The sequence below is a fragment of the Protobothrops mucrosquamatus genome, unplaced genomic scaffold (genome assembly GCF_001527695.2).
Source record: "Protobothrops mucrosquamatus isolate PMUCROS unplaced genomic scaffold, P.Mucros_1.0 scaffold1526, whole genome shotgun sequence".
NCBI classification, from domain to species: Eukaryota; Metazoa; Chordata; class Lepidosauria; order Squamata; family Viperidae; genus Protobothrops; species Protobothrops mucrosquamatus.
In genome coordinates, this window is record NW_015387698.1 from 389,686 (window position 1) to 411,951 (window position 22,266).

At 37.2% G+C, this 22,266-nt stretch overlaps 2 protein-coding genes across 2 annotated transcripts in view; one reads left to right on the plus strand and one right to left on the minus strand.

Moving 5' to 3' along the window:
• Positions 1 to 10,214, plus strand: part of PFKFB4 (6-phosphofructo-2-kinase/fructose-2,6-biphosphatase 4) — a 39,463-nt gene extending 29,249 nt beyond the window's left edge. Inside the window, exons 12-15 of the mRNA XM_015822338.1 lie at positions 218 to 280; positions 2,170 to 2,234; positions 7,205 to 7,296; positions 9,570 to 10,214. Of these exons, the coding sequence (XP_015677824.1) occupies positions 218 to 280; positions 2,170 to 2,234; positions 7,205 to 7,264 (188 nt within the window). The 3' untranslated portion in view covers positions 7,265 to 7,296; positions 9,570 to 10,214. The remainder of the gene's footprint in view (positions 1 to 217; positions 281 to 2,169; positions 2,235 to 7,204; positions 7,297 to 9,569) is intronic.
• Positions 10,215 to 15,951: 5,737 nt separating this feature from the next.
• The window catches only part of PRKCD (protein kinase C delta), a 64,745-nt gene continuing 58,430 nt past the window's right edge, over positions 15,952 to 22,266 (minus strand). Inside the window, exons 16-18 of the mRNA XM_015822339.1 lie at positions 21,476 to 21,664; positions 18,889 to 19,017; positions 15,952 to 17,579 (exon numbers count right to left, since the gene is read on the minus strand). Coding sequence (XP_015677825.1) covers positions 17,421 to 17,579; positions 18,889 to 19,017; positions 21,476 to 21,664 — 477 coding nt within the window. The 3' untranslated portion in view covers positions 15,952 to 17,420. The remainder of the gene's footprint in view (positions 17,580 to 18,888; positions 19,018 to 21,475; positions 21,665 to 22,266) is intronic.

The following is a 22,266-nucleotide window of genomic DNA, read 5'->3' on the forward strand; positions in this document are numbered from 1 at the left end:
TCAGTTTATCATTTCTTTATTCTTTTGTCTGGCTAAGTCTTAGAATCTTATCCATGTCTGTTAGCCATGGTAGCATTGTATGCTCTTTGGTTTTGACAAATGGAAGCTGTTCTGAAGATTTATTTAGTGAAGTGAGATACAAACATTAACTAGTAGCCAACTTTACAGTCAATAGTCAGAAGATATTCTTTTGTTTATTGTATTTTTCCCTTTTCAGAACAATTGCCTTATCTCAAGTGCCCTCTGCATACTGTCTTAACGCTAACTCCAGTGGCTTACGGTAAGATATTCAAATGTAAGCTAAGCAAATTAATCAACTTTATTATGAAAAACATTTCATTAGGTTACATCTATTAGTTTGTATATCAAAACAAATCATTTGTACTTGTTAGGCAAGTCACAGTTTGCATTAAACTGTTCAGTTCATCATAAACCAAAATGTTTTAAAATAGACATTGCTTCTATTCTTGAGGTAAAGCTGGGAATTTGAATAACTAGGTCCTGCCATATAACACTCTGGTGTGATTACTCTATGGCCACTCAAAATGATTCACATAGCTTCCTTGGTTAGTATTGGCTTTTCTTTAGAAATATTTTTTAGTATTCTTGCAGATACTTGGATTTTAGTAAGCCTGTTCATTTCTCTGTTGTATGTATTTCATACCTTCAGAAAGATAGAATCCAAAAAGCTAATTGTTGACTGTAGTGAGCTGTTTCCAGAGTCTAAGAGCTGTAGCTGAAATGTAACTTTTAATAAGATAGAATGGCAAATTGTTAATTATAGGAAGGAACAGGCTACCAAAGAACCTGAGTGATGAGGTAGATCATGGATATGCCCTTATCGTTTTATTAGTAATAATACAGAAATGGATGACCACTGCCTTCTTTTCTATTTTTTTTTCAACTTTTCCATCTAGCCTGCAGTTGTCATGTAGCCTGTTGGAATCCCATTCAGATGCTAACCGGGCCTGACTCTGCTTAAGCTTGCTTATTAAACCTATTTTTTACTTTGTGTCATGTTATTTCAGCCTCCAGTTCTAATAAAAATAATTTTAAAATACCACTTAGTCTAAATAAAAAGCACCATTATTATTTCTTGTTAAAAGAAGAGGAGGGGCGAGTGTGGATATTAAAATTTGGAATTTCTGAAGAAAACATTTAACAAGAGAGATGCTCCTGTAACTTATCAAATAAAAAGAAGCCTGTAGTGACATCTAGTGTCCAAGATGCTGCAGTTACTGCAGTTAAATGTATTACTGGATGTTAAAGGCAGGCTTCCCTTTTTAGAATGTCAAGATCTCCAGATGGAATAGGGTTCAAAATTAAGCAAGGGCAAGCCAGACAAGCCACTAGTATATAAAACAAGAGCAAATCCAACTCCCTATTAGCACTGATGATGTTACCTAACTTGGTTAATGAAACATCTGCCACAAAGTTCAGAAAGCACCAAAGATCCCACATAATCAAGCAGTCTCTGGATAGAAAAACCACCCAGTAAAATTGAAGGACATGTGTGTTCAGCACATGGCTTAGAACAGGGGTGTCAAACTGCCGGCCCGCGGGCCAGACGCATCATATGGAAGCCGCGCCCACCCCATTGCCGGCAATGGCAAAACTGTCCCGATAATGTTGCGCGATGTCACGTGACGTCGCGAGTTTGACATGTCTGGCTTAGAACAAGAATATATTTTCAATATCAGAATTGAACTTGTGCTTACACCCAAAAAGCCACTCTCAATTTCCTTTCTCCAAGTCCAGCAACCTGACTTAAAGGCATGAAAGCCTAATCAGTATTTTTAGGGAAGATACTCAACATACTCTCAACATGCAATCAAATATTTTACAATTCTTTACAACCCCCCAAATGTCTGTCAATATGAATGTTGTTACAGCTGCTCAAAATTGCTATCCATGACTCCCAGGAGAAAACTCAAAGTTGCATTGGAAGGAGTACTATATCTGCCACTTAGAACCTCTTAGAACCTCTGTTGCCAGAGTGTCATAGGAGCAAACTTTATAAAGCAACCGGAGCTATTTTTAACCAGTATTTGTATTAAATTCTATTATCCATTGGATATAAAAGGAAGAGGCTATTGTTATGCTATTGATACTGTTCTTTTTTAGTGAATAAAATGAATTAAATACCAAAATGTTGACTTCTACCTACAGGTTGCAAAGTGGAATCTTTATTTCTAAACGTTGAGGCTGTAAATACACACAGGGATAAACCACAGGTAGGTCTTCTTAACAAATGTGAATTTAAAACTTTACAAGAAGCTTGGAAGAAGTATTAAAGTAGAAAACCTGCCAGTAACAAAAGAGTTAAGCACTCCCTGCCCTTTCTTAGCTACATCTTTCTAATTGCTTCTTCCAATGTACTTTAAAAAAAATAAGGTAGCAGGAGAGCATTGTAAAAAAAATTTGAGCTTAATATCTTCTTTGATTCCTGGAATGAGGATTCACAACCACCCAGAGTTTCATATTTGAGAATACTGATAAGACAGTTTTATTTGATTAATGGAATGTTGTGTGTTCTCTTTAATGCACTTTAATGATTTTTTTAAAAAGAATTCTGCATTAAACTCATGAAGATGTTAAAGATGTTATACAGGATTTCAAGGGTGAATGGCTTCCATACATTCCGATATCCCTAAATACAGTGTAGACAACACCTCTGTAGTATTCAAATACTGTATATTACCATTCAATGAGAGATTCCATTCTTTTAATGTAAGGAAGAAAAGTTTTTAGATTTTTAGGAATAGTACTTTCTCTGTAAGCATCTTGTCCTGATTTTAATATCAACAGACTCTGTTTTGCCTTGTGCTCTACTATAGCCACCCTGACTATTTCATGTCAAATATCACTGCAGTAGTTCAGTTTTCGGTATCTGTATGTTTTATGTGAAATGTACTACATTATTTTAGAAAATTTTTTGTTACCTAGATTTTGAAAGCCATCTCTTGCTCATTTTAGAACAATAGCTGCAAAGATTTTTGTGTCCAGCTAGTTTGAAAGTTTATTTTTGATATTAAAATTCTGGAGGAAACATAAGTTCATAAGCACTCTTTTTAATGCAAAATAATGATTATTCTCTCTTTTTCATACACATAGACACACATCATTGTTTAGTGATTGACTTCAGTTTGTGTCTGTTGGATTTATATGAAAAGTCTCATCTATTTTACCCATGCACTCTAAAATGAGGATGGAAGGTTCTGCTAACAAAAACATAACCACAATTTTGACTCAGTTAAAATGTCATACAAATGTTTCTGTATGTAGCATTTCTGAGCCATTTGTATGGCTATGTTACCAGTACTGTGATTTACTACTAGGTCCATATAGTCAAAATTTGATTTGTTTAATTTTGGTTTAATTATTATGTGAACAAGCACTTGTAGTTAGTATCCCTTAGCTCGTGGCTGGACATCTGGTGATTTGTTCATTAAACCAAAATATAGTTTAATAAGATATATGAACCTAGTCAGTAATACAGGACACCATAATTGTACTCTTGTCCCATTGGCTTCAGTGGGAATCAAGTATATCAAGCTAAATTAATAACAGGAAAATGGAGAGAGAGAATAAATAAATGTATCCATAATAGTGTGTTCAATATGTATTTTCGTGTATATTAATTTTTTAAAACATTTCAGAACAAAGAATATTCAGAAGCAGAATTTTTCTTCTAAGTACATTAGTAAATACTTTAGGGAACATTGATGATCACAACTGCTTTGGTTCAAATGGCTTGTTAGCTAGTTTATGTCAGTTAAAATAGTTGTTTGTAAAGAAAATTTGTAAGTGAATTTTTCAGTGTCACTAATAGAGTTCCATAAAACAAATGGAAGTTTTATCTCTGATATCTTGTATTTTTCTAGAAGTCCCCTTTTATCAAAATTACCACAGTTTTTGATTGCACAGTACTCTTATAGTACTGTGTAAGTTGGAATGGATTTGCTAATTAATTGAAGTCTTTTAGTAGGCGAAGGAGTGTAACAATATTCCTTTTAATTGTGAGGTTAATTGTTTTAGTAAAGGAATTACTTTCTTCTTCAGTTTTGAATTTCTGTCTGTGCCTTTGGGAAATGGCTAGGTATAGTAGACCAATACACTGAAATTACGCAGCAGCCTTTTAGGTTGTCAGCCTGAGCAGACCAGCCAGTGGCTAAGGGACCATGGGCATAGGTGAAGTGGCTATGCAAGGTCATTGGGAAATGAGCATGGAAGCAAACGCCCCCCCCCCCCCCCCCCGGACAGCTATCTGGATATGCAGTTCTTTGGTACTTTTGAGAAGAGACACTTTGGGAATGCCTTGCACAGCCTTCCCAGTGACTATTTTTATGTAACTGTAAACATCTTTGCTTCTTCTGTAAGGGTAAAACTTCTGTTCATTTTCATTGTCTCTTCATATTTCTCATAGAAATGACAAAAGAATGTTTGGGGGAATTGTCATTGCATATTTGTTTATGGCAGCAGTGACTTAACCTGCATTCTTTGATTTGATAGTTAAGAATTTTTGCCAAGATGGATCACATTTTTGTCTATTCTTAGGGACAATTTTCCCATGTTTTTTGTGGCATGATTTAAGTGTGCATAGCACGACACCAGATTGATTTGGATTAGAAATTTAGCTCTGTAGCATATGAGAGGTTAGAAAGACAAAAATAAATCAGCACTGAAGGCTTTTATTGTTCTTCATTGGTTTAATTTATGTAGAAAACTTTTATAAAAGTCTACAAATTTTAGCTTGTGGAACCTGAGGAAGTGGACAAGTCCCTCTCAGCTGCTAGTTCGGCCACTTGTATATTAGGTTGCCCTTCCTGGCTCATTAAAGTTGCATGGGAGGGGATGGGTGGTAGTTAACTCCTCCTTGAAAAGAGGGAGTGATTCCTGCTGCACTCCTTCCTCAAAGGACCATCACTCGACCCAACCAAGCTGGATACTTTTTGCCCAGTTTCCAACCTTCCCTTCTTAGGGAGGTGGTGGAGAGAGGGGTAGCAGGGCAGCTGCAGAGGGCCTTGGATCAAGCGGATTATCTAGATGCTTTTCAGTCGAGATTCAGGCCCAGGTTTGGGACTGAGACTGCATTGATTGTGCTCATGGATGGCAGGAGTGGGATAGAGGTGGCATTGAATATGATCAATCATGGTATCTTTCTTGGCTGACTCAGGACATGGAGTTAGTGGCACTGTGTTGTGCTTGTTCTCCTCCTTAACTCCAGGGTCAGTTTCAGTCGGCATGGTTAGGTGGGAAGAGAACCAGGCTGCAGCCCCTACTTTGTGGGGTGCATCAGGACTTAGTTTTCTGTCTTCTCCTATTTAACATCTACATGGGTAAAGTGATCCATCAGTTTGGGGTGAGACATACAGATGACACCCAGCTTTATATCTCCACTCCAGTCCCCTTGACTGATACTGTGAACATCCTAGCTCCAGTGTCTGTAGGCTGTCTGGGTCTGGATGGAGCTCTGATTCAACCGTTTCGAGATGGAGTTGCTGTGGGTATTTGGGCCCTCTTGAGACAAGGTTCTTCCATCTCTAGTTCTGGATGGGGTGGCACTACTGCAGGCAGACCTGATGCACAATTTGGGGGTGCTCCTAGACTCAGGGCTCTGGCTGGAAGAGCAGGTGGCAGCTGTGGCTAGGAGAGCCTATGCACACTTTTGAATAGTGCGCTAGTTGTGCCCATGCCTGCATCTCTATAGAACCAAGAAACTATCCACATGTATATCACCATGTTGTCAGGATATACATTCATATTATTGATCCTTACCCAGTCTGTGATCAAGAACATTTTCTGCAGCTCTGGGATCCTTTTGGTTTGGCAGGGAGAAATTTAAGAGCATGCCTTGAAGCAGGAGCCAGAGTGGTAGAGGCAGCACTGAACTCTGTTTTATCATTCTCTTCACTGTGCTCTGGGCACTTGCCTATTGGACCTTTCTTCTGGACTCAGTCTGGGTTTTCTATTAACTGGAGAGCTATTTGTCATCTTACTACTTATCTGGACAGAAAGGGAGTGTGTATGATCTGAAGTATATAGAGGAGCTTGTCATAGAAACTATGCGTTATTCCAACTAACCTGAAGATAGGAACAGGAGGGTGGGGAGGTCTGATACTTGCTATAAGGGCTGGGGTGGTTGCTGGTTATCTTGATATATGTAGTATGGGTGGATATATGGGGTGCCTTTGAAGGAAGAGCTAGGGAAGGGGGAATAGGGAGTAGAAAGTGGAAACGTCAAGATTGTGACAGGCAGGGATAGGTAGGGTCAGAATCTGAGGGGCTACTGAGGTTGCAACTTGACAGCTTGTCCAGAACCCAGTACTCTATCCATAAACCAAGTTATTGTGTCCTCAGTTGCCTTGAGCTCTGTCTGTTGCTTTTGAATGCCAGGTTGGTCTGTACATAATCTGTTCTCATTGATGATTTAATCATGGATGGGGTGACTTATGTGGCATACATAATCATGGGCTTGGAGGTAGGAGTTCCTTTTTGGAGATGTACATGCCAAGGTTTTAAGTTTGGCATAACTTCCATTTTCAGCTGAAAAGGAGTCAGAGTAATATTAGTAAAATGAGCGATGTTAATGCTAAAGTTAAGACTACTGCAAGGCAGTCACTGGCTAAGAAAGTTTTATTTATAAAACAACCTGTACTTAAAATGGACTGCCTATTACTAAAAATGGTGGACAGAGTTCTCCTTCATTGAGTCAATAAACCACTGAAGCTGCACAATTTTTTTGTGAATAGATGAAGCTGTACATTTTCAATGTACAGCCTCTTTTCAGTAGTTTGATAGCTTGAGAAAAAAGAACACTATTCACCATTTTCAATAACAGGCAACCCTCTTGTAAGTATGAGTCCCAGCCTACAAATTTGAGTTAAAGACAAGAGTTAGGAACTGAACTCATTCTTAATCTGGGGGCTTCCTGGATCCAAAGGAAGTCATAGCTAAACGACCCTGTAATACTGCACGGCTTTCTGTACATAGGTCGGTAGCCCATAAGGTTGCCGGTGTTAAGCTGGAACCACAGAATTATTGTTCTTCTGTAAATCAATAGTCTATGTTTATAAGAAAAATGGACACAAATTTTGCTTGGAGAATTGCAATCATCCATTAATTTAAATCAGGAATTACATGTGGAAACACTGATTGGCAGTCCTGTACGATAAATATTTTCTATATTTTTATTATTATACAGAATGTAGACATTGTCAGACCTCCTGAGGATGCCCTTGTAACTGTCCCTGCTCACCAGTGAATCCTGTTTCCTGATCAGCTATGAAAGATGTGGTGCTGTTTTTATCATACTTTATTAAATTTCAAACAATCATTCCAATCACTCTGGAATCAAATGCAGATATAGCAGTTTTTATGTATTGCATGACTTGGAGATCAAATTGTTTTAGACTATTAGAATTGTTGAATCATTGACAAGCTATTGTTCACTTCTGCTGAAATTTGATTATTTCCTTTTGCAATATAACTTAATTATTGCTGATTTTTAATTTGATGTTTTATGTCCAGTAAAGTTCAGTTTAGTACTTTGAACACCTAAGTTATTAATAGTTACAATACATCTAACAGTTGCAATAAATACAATAGAATCAGTGAGAAGATAGCTGGATATTTTTCAGGTGATAAGTGTGTTTAGTCCAATATCATTGATCAATGTAATTCTAGCATTAGAAATTATAATTCTAATTGATTTTAATAATGTATCTAAGAAGTTGTTTCCTATTAGTGGGCAGTATTTTTAAAATGTTGTTGGCCCATTTCCTACTTCCCGTCTTTACTTAACTAGGCTTCAAAGCTTTGCTAAACCAGCTGAAGAGCACTGGCTTGGTTCCAAATTCTAGTCTATACAGGAGCATTATTATGATTATTGCTTCTTTCTCAGCAGTCTTGTGTTTTTACATCTTTCAGCCCCTGCTGCAGTGGATTTTGGAAAGCTTCAGGGAAATCATAATCAGGATGTAGAGTTGCATGTTCCCAGGACCTCCACATTTGCTTTGCTGAATCCTGTCTCCACTCACTTTAGGCTATCATGGCTCATATTCATCTTTGTGGCTTCTCACTAGGACTATCATCTGAGATGCAAAAGCCAGATGACCATCAGATGGCAGCAAAAACACAGTGTTTTAGGTATCTCTTTGCTGCCTTCTTGTGGCTGTCCAAAATTTTGCATGCATCATCTCAGATTAAGCCCTCTGTGGGCATCAACCGTAATAGCATATCCCAGCAAAATCTTCTTGACATAATGTGTCATACTTATGTTTAAGATTGAATGAAAAAGTTGGTGCAAGAGGGAATCTCATGGGCACTAAAGAAAGGCCCATTTTGTAATCTTTCACTGTATCACCACTCTGCTAGCCTGTTTGAAAGTAGGTCTTTTGGTAAAAAGTTGTGCTGTTTAATAAATAGTTTGTTTTATTCAGGGTTGTATTTAATGCAAAAAGGGCCTATGTGCAGGAAAAGCAACATTTATTACAAGTCTTCTCTAGTGAAAGAAAAAATAGAGCAGTATTACTGATGAATCTGCCATGTGATTTCCTAACATGGGAAGTTGTAGTGCTTCATAGATTGTGGCCTAGAAAAAGAGACTTGGTTGAAAGAGGAGGAGAGGTGGGTGGATTTAGTTGAGTGACTCTCAGAAGTTGTGATTTTCCTGTGCTTGTGCATGTATATTGAAAAAAAAAACTTTGCTTATTTGTTTGGGTTATTTGAAGAGTTAAAAACGTGGTGTGCATGATCCTGGATTCATGTTAGTTAATGGTGAAAAACATTAACTTTTTGAAGCCAATATGTGGGTCCCAGGTGTTCATATTGAATAAAATCCATCATCTCTTGAGTTGGCAGTAACTTGAGCTTCTAAAGAAAGTTTACTGACTATGTCAACCAGTGGGCAGCTGCTATTATTCAGTGCATTATCTTGAGCCAGATTTTTTATGAATTCTCCTGCTCAATTCCAATGTTACGAGAGAACAAAAATTGTTGACTCTTTTTAAATATATTATCTGTAATTTTATGTATCTATAACTTTTGGTAAAGTCCCAAACCCCAAATTTTGTCATCTTTCCTCATGGCTTCTTAGTCTATGTGTTTTATTCTATGTAACGTGGTAACTGCCTGGGGAGCATGCATCTCTAGAATAAAATATGGGCCTGCAACAGTAGTTCACCTTCAGAAACATACGTAATTTATTAGATTTAAAGATCTCTAAAGGCAACTAATCTCCAGATGTGGTTTAGTGAAATTACTCATTTATTGCTGCTTAAAAGGGCATTTTTCTTAGAGCAGGGGTCTTCAAACTTGGCCCTTTTATGACTTGTGGACTTCAACTCCCAGGGCTGGCTGAGGAATTCTGGGAGTTGAAGTCCACAAGTCATAAAAGGGCCAAGTTTGAAGACCCCTGTCTTAGAGGTTAATCTCAGTGCAGGGTTGCTCTCTTAAGTCCCTACACTTTTCAAGAGAATCTTCTTGGTCAGGCCAGAGTTAAATATGCATTTCCTTGGACTGTGAACCCCTTGTAACTTGCTAACCAATTCTTCTTATTTTATTTCCAGAATGTGTGCGTGAGTCGCTCTCGAGAAGAAGCCTTGAGGACCATACCTAATAATTTGTAGCTCTCTGGACTCCCAGCACTGTCCGGTGTCAACATTAAGGACACTTCTCAGGGACACGACGATGATGAAAGCCTTCGAAGGAGACAGCCAGCAAGGCAGAAAAATGCCTGCTCTCTTCTTTTAAAATGGATTTCAAGACAAACTGAGCATTAAAGGCAAAAATGTACCAAGTATTTATGGAACCCAGGATGAAATTAGTTTTTAATTTAATATATTTTGTCTTCAGCCTGTCATTTTTGATCATGAATGTTATATGTACTGGTGTTGTTTTGAGATTCTTCTAGAATTAGAATATTTTCTTAAGCTGGTCTTTCTGTTAAAAACAATCCTCCTCTGATTATTTTATTCAAACCTTATGTCCATGAAATTTTATGTGCACAAAAAGTATTTTAAACTTTTTCATCTACTAGACAATATATTTATCATCTCCACCAAATTTCATTTTTTTTTCATTTCATAATTACAGTGCTTTGGTTGATAATACAAAAAACTACATGTTTATAATATATTCAATATTATAAAGTGGACTATTACAATTTCCAGTTTTGGGGTGGGGCAATAATGCTGTAGCAGTTGGTATTTATAACACCAACTTTCTAAATAATTTTATTAAAGGTTCTATTTCCATTTTAGCATTAAAATATTTTCTCTTTTATGCTCCTACATTATAAAGTGCTCCAGAGCCTCCTAGATAATTTATTCAAGTGATTTTTTTGATCAAAAATAACAGCAGATTTCTTCCTACTTCATATACAAAATAGAACCATTTTCTAAAGCCTTTTTTTTTTTTTTTTTAAATCTCTAATTCTATTTAAAAATACTGATGGATAATCAATTAGTCAAAGTTGGCCTGCATATTATTCATAATTTCCATAAGCACTATTTTATATGGACGTCCCTAACCCCTGGGCCATTTGAAACTGGGCTGCACAAGTGGTGGGCGAGCGTGCACAACTCCATTTGTGTGAGCTGTGTGCATGCTTGTGAACCATCCCTTGCCCCCAGCTGATGCCAGTTCCCTAAAGCCAGAAAGGTTTGGGTCCGCTGATTTTATATATTATTCTTTGAAGAAATTCCTGTAAAGCCTGTGAAAATTAAAATAATCTTATATAGACAAGAATAAGAATATGGAACATGGTGTTTAGAAGTCCAAAAATCTTATTGCTGCAATGTGCAGCACCAGTTTTGAGAAACACATATGACTTTAAGAAGTTCTAGTGAGCCAATAATATTGACGAATCTCTTCCGTTTTCCCTTTAAACCAAAGATAAAGTATTAGCTTGTTTTCAATGTTTCAAAAGTAGGCAGAGTTAAATTGAAAGATATTTTTTTACTGGAGGAGCTAGCAGATGTCATGCACTGAATACCATCAACAAGTTCAGGTAATGGTGGAAGGATTCACTCCCAAAGTAAATAACAATGACAGTTTTTCAAATTGTCTTTTAAGATTTTGCAAGTATATCAAATAATTCAACTTAACCCATTCTTGCCTGAAACCTTCTGAGACATCAGTGTCCTTTTCTGAGACATTCATGCAAGAATTTCAAAATGCTGAAGATTTGGAAATGGCACATGATTTCTGCCTTTTTAATTTTTTATATCCTTTTAAAACATTAATTGGGAGTGTGGACACTGAGATGCTTGCAAGAGCTTTGTTGCTAAGCCCTGATTTAGCATTCTGGTGTTCTTTTATAAAAGAGAACCAGCACATCTTTCAGCCCTGTCACCACCACCACCACCATCATCATCATCATCATCTTTGGAGATTAGCATCTACTGCTCCTCCTCCTGTATGGCTTGGGAGGAAAGCATAAGAGACATGGAACCACTGCTCCTGTAGTTGGATTCTCAAAGATGCACAGAAAAATGCAGGTTAATTTGCAGAATTTTAACATCCTGCTTTCAAATGGAATTCGTACAGAAGCAGTTCCTCTTTGAGTTTGCATGTTAAGTCATGTATATATTTGTATTAAGTCATTATATAATGTCATTATTTGTGTGATAGAAATCAGGCAGCAGATTAGATACCTGAAACAAAAATAGTTTTGTCCTCACTAGTTGGAAGTGTATTTAAAAATCCCCTGTCTATATAGATATCTTACCGAACCATACTGTCTTAGTGGTGAAAGATCTGTGCAATGTACTGTGTTAGCTTTGCAAATAAGGCTCAGTTTGTTTCTTTATTTTTATGTCGCTGGTGCTATAATGTATGCTGTGGCCAGGCTGTGAACTCCTTGTTTTGCAATGCATTCAGTGCTGTAGAAATAAGCCAGAAAGTCAAACTTACATCAGAAAGACAACCGATGGTATTAAAATAGAAATTATTTAAGTAACATATAAAAAGCACTTGAGCTGTATTGTATCGTAAAATAATTTTTGCATTGTAAAGTATTTATTCAGGAAGATAATCATTTACAATGTTTACCTGACTGGAAGAAATTCTCCCCCTACCCCAATATCTCTGAATTCAGTCACTTAGTGCTATTGAAAATAACATAGAAGACGAGAGAGGCTGCTTCTCTGTAATGCCTAAACAAGGCTTCTCTCTCTCTCTCTCTCTCTTCTATCCCCATCCAAATATATCTCCCAAAAGTTTTCTTGTTTTTATTTTCCAGGGAAGCCACCCCAAAACTCCATTCCATCCACTTTTCCCCTTTTCCCCATTTCCATTAGAAGGAAGGAGGGAGGGAGGAGATTCTGTGTATGTATACGTACATATATGTCTGTGTAAGACTGATTTATATGTGAAAGAATGACGTGCACACAGGGAATCAGTTAATAATAATGTTTGTCCCAATCCTGTCTTTATTAAGACTCTGTTTTTAGAAGATATATAAGCGCACCTGCATAGATGCCTAACATATACAAGTGATGTCATACATAAACATTGTAGAGGTGTGGACATCTCCAGGATGTCATTTGGAGTGGCAACCATAAGCTTGACATAGTATGTAATGTGTTTTTTCTCCCCTTTTGGGGGTATGGGTTGCCTTCTCTTTGGATAAATACGGGCAGTCCTTGGCTTACATTCAGCAACAATTTGAACCCATGACAGTGTTCAACAAGTGGTTCTTACAACATGTCCTCTGAAATCCAGCAATTGCTCTGCTCCCTCTGTCACAAGACCACAATTTCTGACATTCTCTGCCAGCTTCCCACAAAATTAGTACAGAAGCAGGCAGGAAGTCAGAAGTCAGTGTCATGCGAGGTCCTTGTTTAACAACAGCAACCTGGACTGCCAGAACTGCCATCACTAAGTAGTCCCAATTGCTATTGTAAACTGAAGACTACCTGTACGGTACTAGAAGGGACCAGAAAAACCCCCATTGCTGTACTTTAATAGGTCTCTCTTATTCAGCAGTTGTGTTTTATCATGATACTTTTTGAGCTTCTCTGGATGCGTGGGCCACTGCAGGGGGGGTGGTAATTTAATTCTCTAAAAGTTGAGAGTTAACCAGAAGAAAAATGTGTAGATGTATAGATCTGTTTTGAATTTTGTAGAAAATATAATTTACTCATTTCTAAACGAAGCCAGTAGACTAGCCTTCATTGAAAATGTATCATTACTTCATAGATTCCCTTTATTGAAGAGAAATATTTGTTTGCATATCTTCATATTTTTTTAATGTGTACAACTTGGTGGCTAAATATTTAATGTATAATAGATATTTTTATAGGCTATATCTAAATATACTTTGTTAATTGTGATTTCTTCTATTTAGAGAAAAGGCCATATAACCAGAGAAAAAAATCATTGTATGCAATACAATTATAAATTTATGTTGATACTTGAAAAGACTAAGAAGTTGTTGATTCTGATTTAACAAGTTGTGATCTTAAATACAAAAACCTCTTGAAATTAGTTGCACTATCTTCCAAGTAAATAAGTCCAAAAATCATAATCATAAATCATAAAAACTCTCTACTATCAGCTTCAAATAAATAAACTTGTAATGGCCTCCAGAATACCTGCTGAATATTTTGTTTCACAGGACTTACTACCTTTTTTAAGTGTAAAAAGTGAATTATGGAAACGTGAATCTTAATCAAGAAGCCGTTATTAGCACTCGCTTAATGTGTGAAATAGCCTATAGGAATAATGTGGAAATGAGAATGTTATAAGTATTTTTTTTCTCAATTTATATGGTGGATTCATATGATTTTGAATTAAATTTTAATTCAAACATGTTTGTTCATTTATTTAATGCAGATTTTTCAGCTATAGTTGGGCAATTTATTACTTGCCATAAGAGGTTTCTTGATATTTCTCCAAAACAATAAAATATCAGTTCTAAATTAAAGTACACTTTAATTTCTTTATAGGTTGATTTTTGCTACTATACTTAAGGTACGTAATCGTCAGATAAATGTTTGTAAAAAGTCGTCCAAGAAAACAATTTTGATATAGTACAGAGGTCCCCAACCTTTTGGGCACCAGGGACCAGTTCCATGGAGAAAAGTTTTTCCACAGATGTGAGAGTGTGTGGTTTTGTGTGCTGCCTGCATCCCATGGATGGGGCTTTGCTTATTTGTGCGGATCAGTTGCTGGCATGCCGCGGCCCGGTACCAGTCCACGGACCGGGGGTTATTGCCCAGGCCCAGAACAGACTTCCGGAAGCGGCAACCACACAGAGAACCAGTTGTTCACATATTTGAATCCCACCACTGCCCTTGAGAGAAGATCAGTAGACTCCTTTCTGAGATGATTGCCCTCTTCCAACTGCACAGATTTAGGAGGGATGCATAGGGAGCTGTAAACTGTAATTCCGCAGCCAGATTAGCCAAAGCAACTCTGGTGAACATGAGATGACAGATATCCCCATTGGTGGGATTCAAATATGTGAACAATCGGTTCTCTGTGTGGATGCTGCTTCCGGAAGTCCATTCTGGGCCTGGGTAACAAAAAATTAGCTACCGGTTCTGCCGAACTGGTGTGAACCGGCTGAATCCCATCACTGCTCAAGGGTGTACAATAGGTTTCCTGCTAGAATTGCTAAACAAATTCAAAGGTCCAGGGAATAAACCAAGAATGTGAAGCTTGTTAAATCAGAGACAATTTCGTACACCTTGCTTATTATACCCATCACAAAGGGCAGTCTCAGTAATACTGCACAAGCCAGTGGGGCCCAAAGCTGCTGAATTAAAACAGGCATAAGCATAGCTACCGGTTTTGCCAAAGTGGTGCGAACTGGCTGAATCCCACCATTGGATATCCCATCCTGATTGCCCTCACATCCTGACTCCATGGAATCTATGCAGTCAGTTCCTGAATTCTCCAGTGCCTGCATTTAAATATCCAAAGCATATGGAATGAAATGACATAAGCATGCTAATAGCATACTGCTCTCTATGCACACATTAAAACTTTTTTTCTAGATTTTTGATAGTATTAAGCTAGTTTTAGTTTGATCGAGCAGCTTATATTGATGTTTTATTGATGTATAGAGATAGTTTGGTTTTTACACAAAATCACTATTTTCAATAACTATTCACCTGCCGATTCAGCTTCTACACAGTATAACTTCAAATAGCTTTTGTATTTAGATAATTAGCTATCACTGTGAATAATATAAATTTGAAAAATCTAGTAAAATAGATGGACAAAGGTTGTAGCTGAGAGTTGGCAATATTATATCCTTTACATGTCTGTGTTTCTGATGCATCAATAAGTCTAATTAGAATGAGAATTAGAAGTGATTGAAAGGGTGGTAAGTCTATTCCAATAAACAATATATTAATATTTTGCTTTTAACTGCAGCACCAGCAGGCAGCCATATACTTTTAAGTAGTGGTAGCGTCGTAGACAGTAGACACTTTCACACTGATTTCTATTAGGTTAACTAAGCTAGAGTTCCATTGCTTAGCCCCATGTAACACCATTACCTAAAATATTGGTGTTATCAGCCAACTGTAAAGCTTTCAAGTTTGTGACTTCATAAAGTAGAATATTTTGCATTTTATTTACGATTTCAAATTTGATGGTTTTAGCATTCGGAGCACCTTAGAGTTCAGCTGGGTTCCTGCCTTAATCTTATCAAAAATGTCAAATCCAAAACTTAGGAAGTTGTCCAGATGTTTGTATCCTAGTATCATCTTGAAAGAAAAATGGAGCAAGGCTTGCTGATTAATCCATTGAAGATAAAAATTTGATGCATCAAGGTGGTTCTATGTTGCATAGTTTTCCACAAAGAGGGCTTTCCTTTTTTATACCATTCTGCTACCTTTCTAGCTTATTGAACTGATTGTTACGGAGTTTGGGTGCTGAGCTGTGTAATATATATGTTTGAAAAGTTGAGACAGTAACTTAGATACAAGACAAAAATCAGGTGAAGTGGGAGAACAACAGAACACAGTTCTTTATTTACATTTTAAGTGTCATCAAGTCGTTCAAGAATAACAAACAATTCTCAGTCTTCAAGTTTCAATGCTGTTCTATACATGTTACCATTGTCTCTACTAAAAACATTTTGTTATAAAGTAAAAAAAACAACAACCTTAGCTTGTCATAACAAACTGCACATTTAAATATTCCTACAGAAACCAGATAACAATCTCATCAAGGATTCTTAAGTGACAACACAACTTACATTGGCCTACACTAATGGACAACCTTTTCCAATTGGTAGGTGTTACTTGTAGGTCATGTCCAATAAATTCAAAGTACTCATGAGTCTAAACTTATTCAGTCTCTGCACACAGCAAGGGGTTTCCAAGAAATACACATTTTGCCTCACAGAAGCTTAATGTAATTATTTGCATTTTTTTTTTTTTTGCTAAAATGCACCTGCAAAACAAAGTTGTGTGCTTCGGGATTGTTCATTTCTTCTCTATTCCAAAATCAAAATAATACTTCAATTGTTCTCAAATCAGCTCAAGGTTCATTTGCCAGATTTATTTTCTTTGCCTCATCATCTTTCGTCCTGTATCTTTGGAAAAAGGTGCATATATCTGTTTACTCAGAAGTAACTTTGACTGATTTATGGAATTTCTTCCATCATGTGAATTTTCGACTGTAGACGCTAGTTTCACCTGAAATATCAGTCTTGCAATGCATTAAAGTTAGTAAACATATACACTTCAGGGTATATTTATTTATTAAATTTATACACTGCCTGATTCCCAGCAACTGCAGATGGTTATCCATTTGCAAGTGTGTATTTTTACACCAAACACTTGCATTTTGCCACCAAATATTTTATTCTAATCAATGAACACAATTACATATTGCAGAAGCAAACTAGAAAAGGGCACTTTTAAAAATTCTATTTCATGATTTTTAATAAATTTTATCCAGGAACTAAAAGAAAATAAAATTTTAAGGAAGGATACATGTTATAGGAGGCAGTATTAACTGATGGCACTTATCAAAAATACCAATATTTGAAGCCCAGATTTCATTGAATAGATTGTCAAGCCATTTTGCTTGATGAGAATTAATGTGTTAGCGGTCTCACTGTATTTAAAAGATACCTTCATAATCAATATCTCCCCTCTTAAGCAAAATAAAGCATACCCGCAATACACATAGTCCAAAGAAATAACTATATTCAAATAACAACAAACATACATCTACACTTTCCCAGCTGCAGAGAAAATCATATACACATAATTCACAAGGATACTTCAACCTTGCAAGACAAAGCTGCTGCCAGTTGCTAAAGAATTAGCAGAAGTATTACTATATCACTACACAGTTGGTCACAAGGAGGTGAATGTCTTTCAGTCACATTCCATATGAAGAGCTGGAAAGTTTTCTTTAGGCTGTTTCTCAGAGTTCGATTTAATTAATAATTACTTCTCCAGAATTTGCTCAAATTTAGGGTTGATAAATGAAAAACCAGCAAATGCAGACTGATCCATAGAATCTATTAGGTTTTTGTCACTGTGAGATAATCGAGGTTTCTCACTCAAAAATTCTCTGTCAAAGTTGTTATAATCACTTGCTGATTTCTGTAAAGAAGAACAGAAGCAATTTAAAATAGCTAAAATGACGTACACTGCCAAGATTGTTAGGCAGGGCCTCAAATCCATGGGGTGTCAACTGTTGATGGCCTTCTCTCTCAAAACAACTCTTTGGCCATTCTGCTGAATGGCCACGTACAATTTAACTCAACCTATTTTAACAATTTAACTCAACCTATTCTAGGAAACTGTGACAAGAAAAACGGGAAGGCCAGGAATGTTTGAAGAATTCACTAGTTACAAACTCTAGCATGAACTGATGCCTAACTATATGGCAAATACACAGCTCAGAACTTGGTTATTTACTGGATTTCACATTGTTTCACATTGATATTTTTAAAAATGCTGGAGATTGAAGGCAAACGAGATCCAGGCAGAAGAAGAACATTGTGGCTTCAAAATCTAAGGGACTGGTTTGGATAAAACTCAGCAGCACTTTTTCGTGTGGCTGCTGATAAAAACAGGATCGCCAACATGATCACCAATGTCCGATAACGGATATGGCACAAGAAGAAGAAGAAGATTTTTCAAACTTAAAATTTAGGTGTTTTTTTTTAAAAAAATATGAAAATTAAATACTATTACGTTACAGGTAAATAAAGGTAGTCCTCAACTCACAATCAGTCTCTTAAAGACCATCCAAATTTACAATGGACATGAAAAAAGTCCTCAAATTTATGATTGCCGCATTACCCCCACAGTCACATAATTACACTTCAGGCATTTGGCAGCTGGCTTGCATTTACAACCAGTTGCAGCGACCCACGGTCACAAGTTCATGTTTGTGCTATTTTCTGGCAAAAAAATGCCTATTTGATAAGCTGGGTTTGGATCTACCACCTCATGATTTGCTTAAAAGCGAAGATGACTCGCTTAACAACCATCATAAAAATGATTGTAAAATTGAGTAGTTATGTGGTGACTCAACTTAAAACTACAATGACTTATGATCAAAATTTCAGGGTCAAATGTGACCATAAGTCAAGATCTAACTGTATATGCACAAGTGAGATGGAAAAAAGAAAAATGTACTCATTCCCCTAAAGCAGGGATCTGCAACCTTGACAACTTTAAGACTTGTGGACTTCAGCTCCCAGAATTCCTCAGCCAGCATGGCTGAGGAATTCTGGGAGCTGAAGTCCACAAGTCTTAAAGTTGTCAAGGTTGCAGATCCCTGCCCTAAAGGGATTCCATGCATTGTGCCTTTAGATCCATCTTCAATGAACAGAAGACAAAGGATACAAGCATCACAGTTCCACGCTTTTGAGGGTGTAGGATAGATGTTAAGGCTACATACCACTTTTGGTTTGAAAGGAGGTTCCATCTCTCTCTTTTCCAGTGCTGTCCAATTAATTGCTTTGAAAAAATGATGATCTTTGATATTTCCAGTTATTCCCAAACGCTTTGTTGGATCTCTATCAAATAGCTACAAAATATGAAAGTATTTTTCATTTGGTTACTGAGAAAACTGCCCTACTGAAAAAAAGAATATGTTTTGAATAGCTATTTTGGCCAAGAACAGAGAACCTGTGTTTCTCCAGAAATTGCTAAATTCAGCATCCCTCAATATGCTGGCTGCCAGTTCTGGGAATTACAGTTTAGGGATTTCCCTTGCTTCAATTTAGGTAAATTACTGAAACTAGTAGCTAGCAATCTACAGAACCTCTAATTTTAGTTACTGTTAGTTTCTATATGGATTCTGGAAAGGAAATTAGATGTCAGAAATACTTTCTCATTTACTCTTCTCAATGGAGTCATCTCGTCTGTTGCCTCGGAGATGGTGCATCCTGTCTTATGTAATTCTTTTGGCCAAGAAGAAGGGCATTCGGATTAGGACTGGGAAGAATTTATTTGGTCCACATTTTTAAAGTGAACTTATTAGCACGCAAAACAGAGATCAGGCCCTTTATAGATTGTGCACGTCTGCAAGTTTGCAATGATGTTCTTGCCTTTGAAACAACAAATTACAGGTAATCCTTGATTTATGACCATAATTGAACCCAGAATTAAGGCCATTAGTTGTGGCAGTCATTAAGTGAGATGTGCACGTGGTCACCTTGCCTAATGGCCACAATCTCTGCTCTCCCTATTGCAATTGTTAAGTGACTGTGCAAGTCAAGCAGAGCACAGGGTGCCCCAAGGGGTAGAGAGGCTCTGGCAGACCTGCTGCAGGCCCAGACTCACATTGTAGGACTTCCCCAGCTCACATGCAGCTTGATCCAGGCCTGCCAAGGCCTCATCAGACAAGGTACCCTGTGCTCTGCTTCACAGCCCACTGGGCCTCCCTCCCCCCTCCATCATGCCTTGATTCTGAGGGCCACATAGGATGGACTTTGTAATACTTTCAATACAGATTTTGTAGTACTGTTACACTGGCTAACTAACATGGGTTTTCTTGTATTTTAAAATTGTCTTTTTCAACTGTATTGCTAATAATTTGACAAAAGCCTTAATCTTCAAGTAAAGCCTCCCTTTTAGAAATCAGGACGGGTAGGAAAGCCCTTGATACATTGTAGACAACATAGTTTTATTTTCAGCTGTTCTCATGCCGCCATGAACAAAGCAACTTTTCAAACCCAGCATTGGAAAGCATTGAGAATGTATCTTAGGCATACCCCTTCTGACGTTTTTCTCTTGCGGAGGTTTCTTTTACTTTTATTCAGAATACAATGCTTTTTAAATCCTAATTGATCGCTTATTATTAATTATTATGATGTAACTGGGCAGATTACTTTTCCTTACCCAATCAAAATGTTCTCTAGTACATTTTTATTATGCAAACTATAAAAGGGAAGGTGTGATTTCTCCCTTTGCTCTCTCTCGTGAAATCAGAAACACTCAAATTAAATTGTAAATCAAATGATCTTTCTTGTCTCGGTGTCATAACAGATGTCTAGCCCTAGAAATCTAGAAATCACATTTGGCCAACAGTCCTCCCTCCAAAATGGCACCCGCTTCCAAAATGGCACCTGCTTTAAGGAAAGCACCACCCAGCCTCTGTATAGGAAGGCCTTGTGGCAGATCAGCTACTTCTTTTCCAATCTCAGAGATCGCCTTGGGAATGAGAAGCGGCTGATCTGCCATGCAGTCTTCCTATACACAGGCTGTATTGTGCCGTCCTGGAGATGCCATTTTGGAAGCTGCTGCAATTCTTACAATTTGAGAATTGCAGCCACTCCCAAAATGCAACTCACTTCAAGGAAGGCTGCATGGTGGACCAGCCACTTCTCCTTCCCAAAGGCAATCTTCTGAAAAGATAAGTGAAGCAAGGTATGATGGGGTGGGGAGGGGGACAAGACCCAAGGTTACGGGATCTAGTTGAGTGAGAAGCAGGCCCAAGGGACCCAGCAAGGTGAGATGGTGGAGAAGATAGGGAGGTAGGAGCAGCTGCAGATCAGGGTGGGTGGATTGCCAAGCACCCAAATATTAGGTGTGTAAGATTGCATGGTCACTGCAGCAGTCATAACTTTGGATACAGGTCATAAATCCCATCATCCAGTGCTGTTATAATTTCAAACAAATTGTTGTAAGTCAAGCACTACCTGTAAATGTAAAGATTCATGCAGCAGTTGTTTTAAAGAAGAATTTGCAGATAGAAATAGATTGATCTATGCATCTATCATATGGGCATGTCTGTCTCCAAACAACCTTTGATCACAGAACTGCATATGATTGTACAATATGCAGAAGCAACAACCAAGACTGCAGTCTTATATTTGGCTCTGTTTTACACATATACGCACAATTTGGATAGAAGGAAGGATAACTTAAATTTCTCTGTAAAAATATCATTAACAGCTATTTTAGTGTACTAGATTATTAAATTCTAATACTCCCAATATTCTTCCTATAGAAAGAACATATTACTCTTAGCCAATGTATACCTTTTCCAGAATATCCTTGGATTCCTTGGTAATCCAACGTGGGTAATGAGGAGTATCAACTCGTATTGATTCAAATAACTCATCTTCATCATCACCATGGAAAGGAGATTGTCCAATCAGCATCTCATACAACAAAACTCCAAATGACCACCAGTCTACAGAATATGTATATTTCAAGCCTTGCAAGATCTGATGCAAATGTAAGAAAAGACACAAACATGAAACGCAGCCAAAGCCATATATATGTATATCTCTGTGTTTTTTCCCCTCCATAATAGAAGGATCAGCAATAGTTAGGCCCATCCTCTAATGTGGTAACTGAATTCAAATGTAATCATTCTAGAAACACACTACCGCAAGATTTGGACTCATTCTTTTCTCTGGAATAGAAAAGTCCTAAGCATTTTGCTTCTCTTTTAATTGAAGTTTATAGTTAAACCTAGATCCTGATTAATTGAGGTTAATTATAGCTGCAATTCAATGAATACAACTTATTTCTATAAACTTATTTCAAAATTAAATATTATTCAGCTCAAATGTAATGCTCATTACTTAGCTACTGATTTTCCTGTCACTTTGCCAAACAAAAATAGGGATAGAAATATGGATCCAAGACTTATAACTGAATGCAACTGTAAATATTTTCAAAGCAGGTATCATATCATGCTCTGTGAACCATAAAAATGAAAACATTCTGCATCTTACAATCATGTCCATCTGGAATAGAAGTAATATATAATATCACAACCATGCAGAGAAAGATTTCTAAATAAATGAGTACATGTGCATGC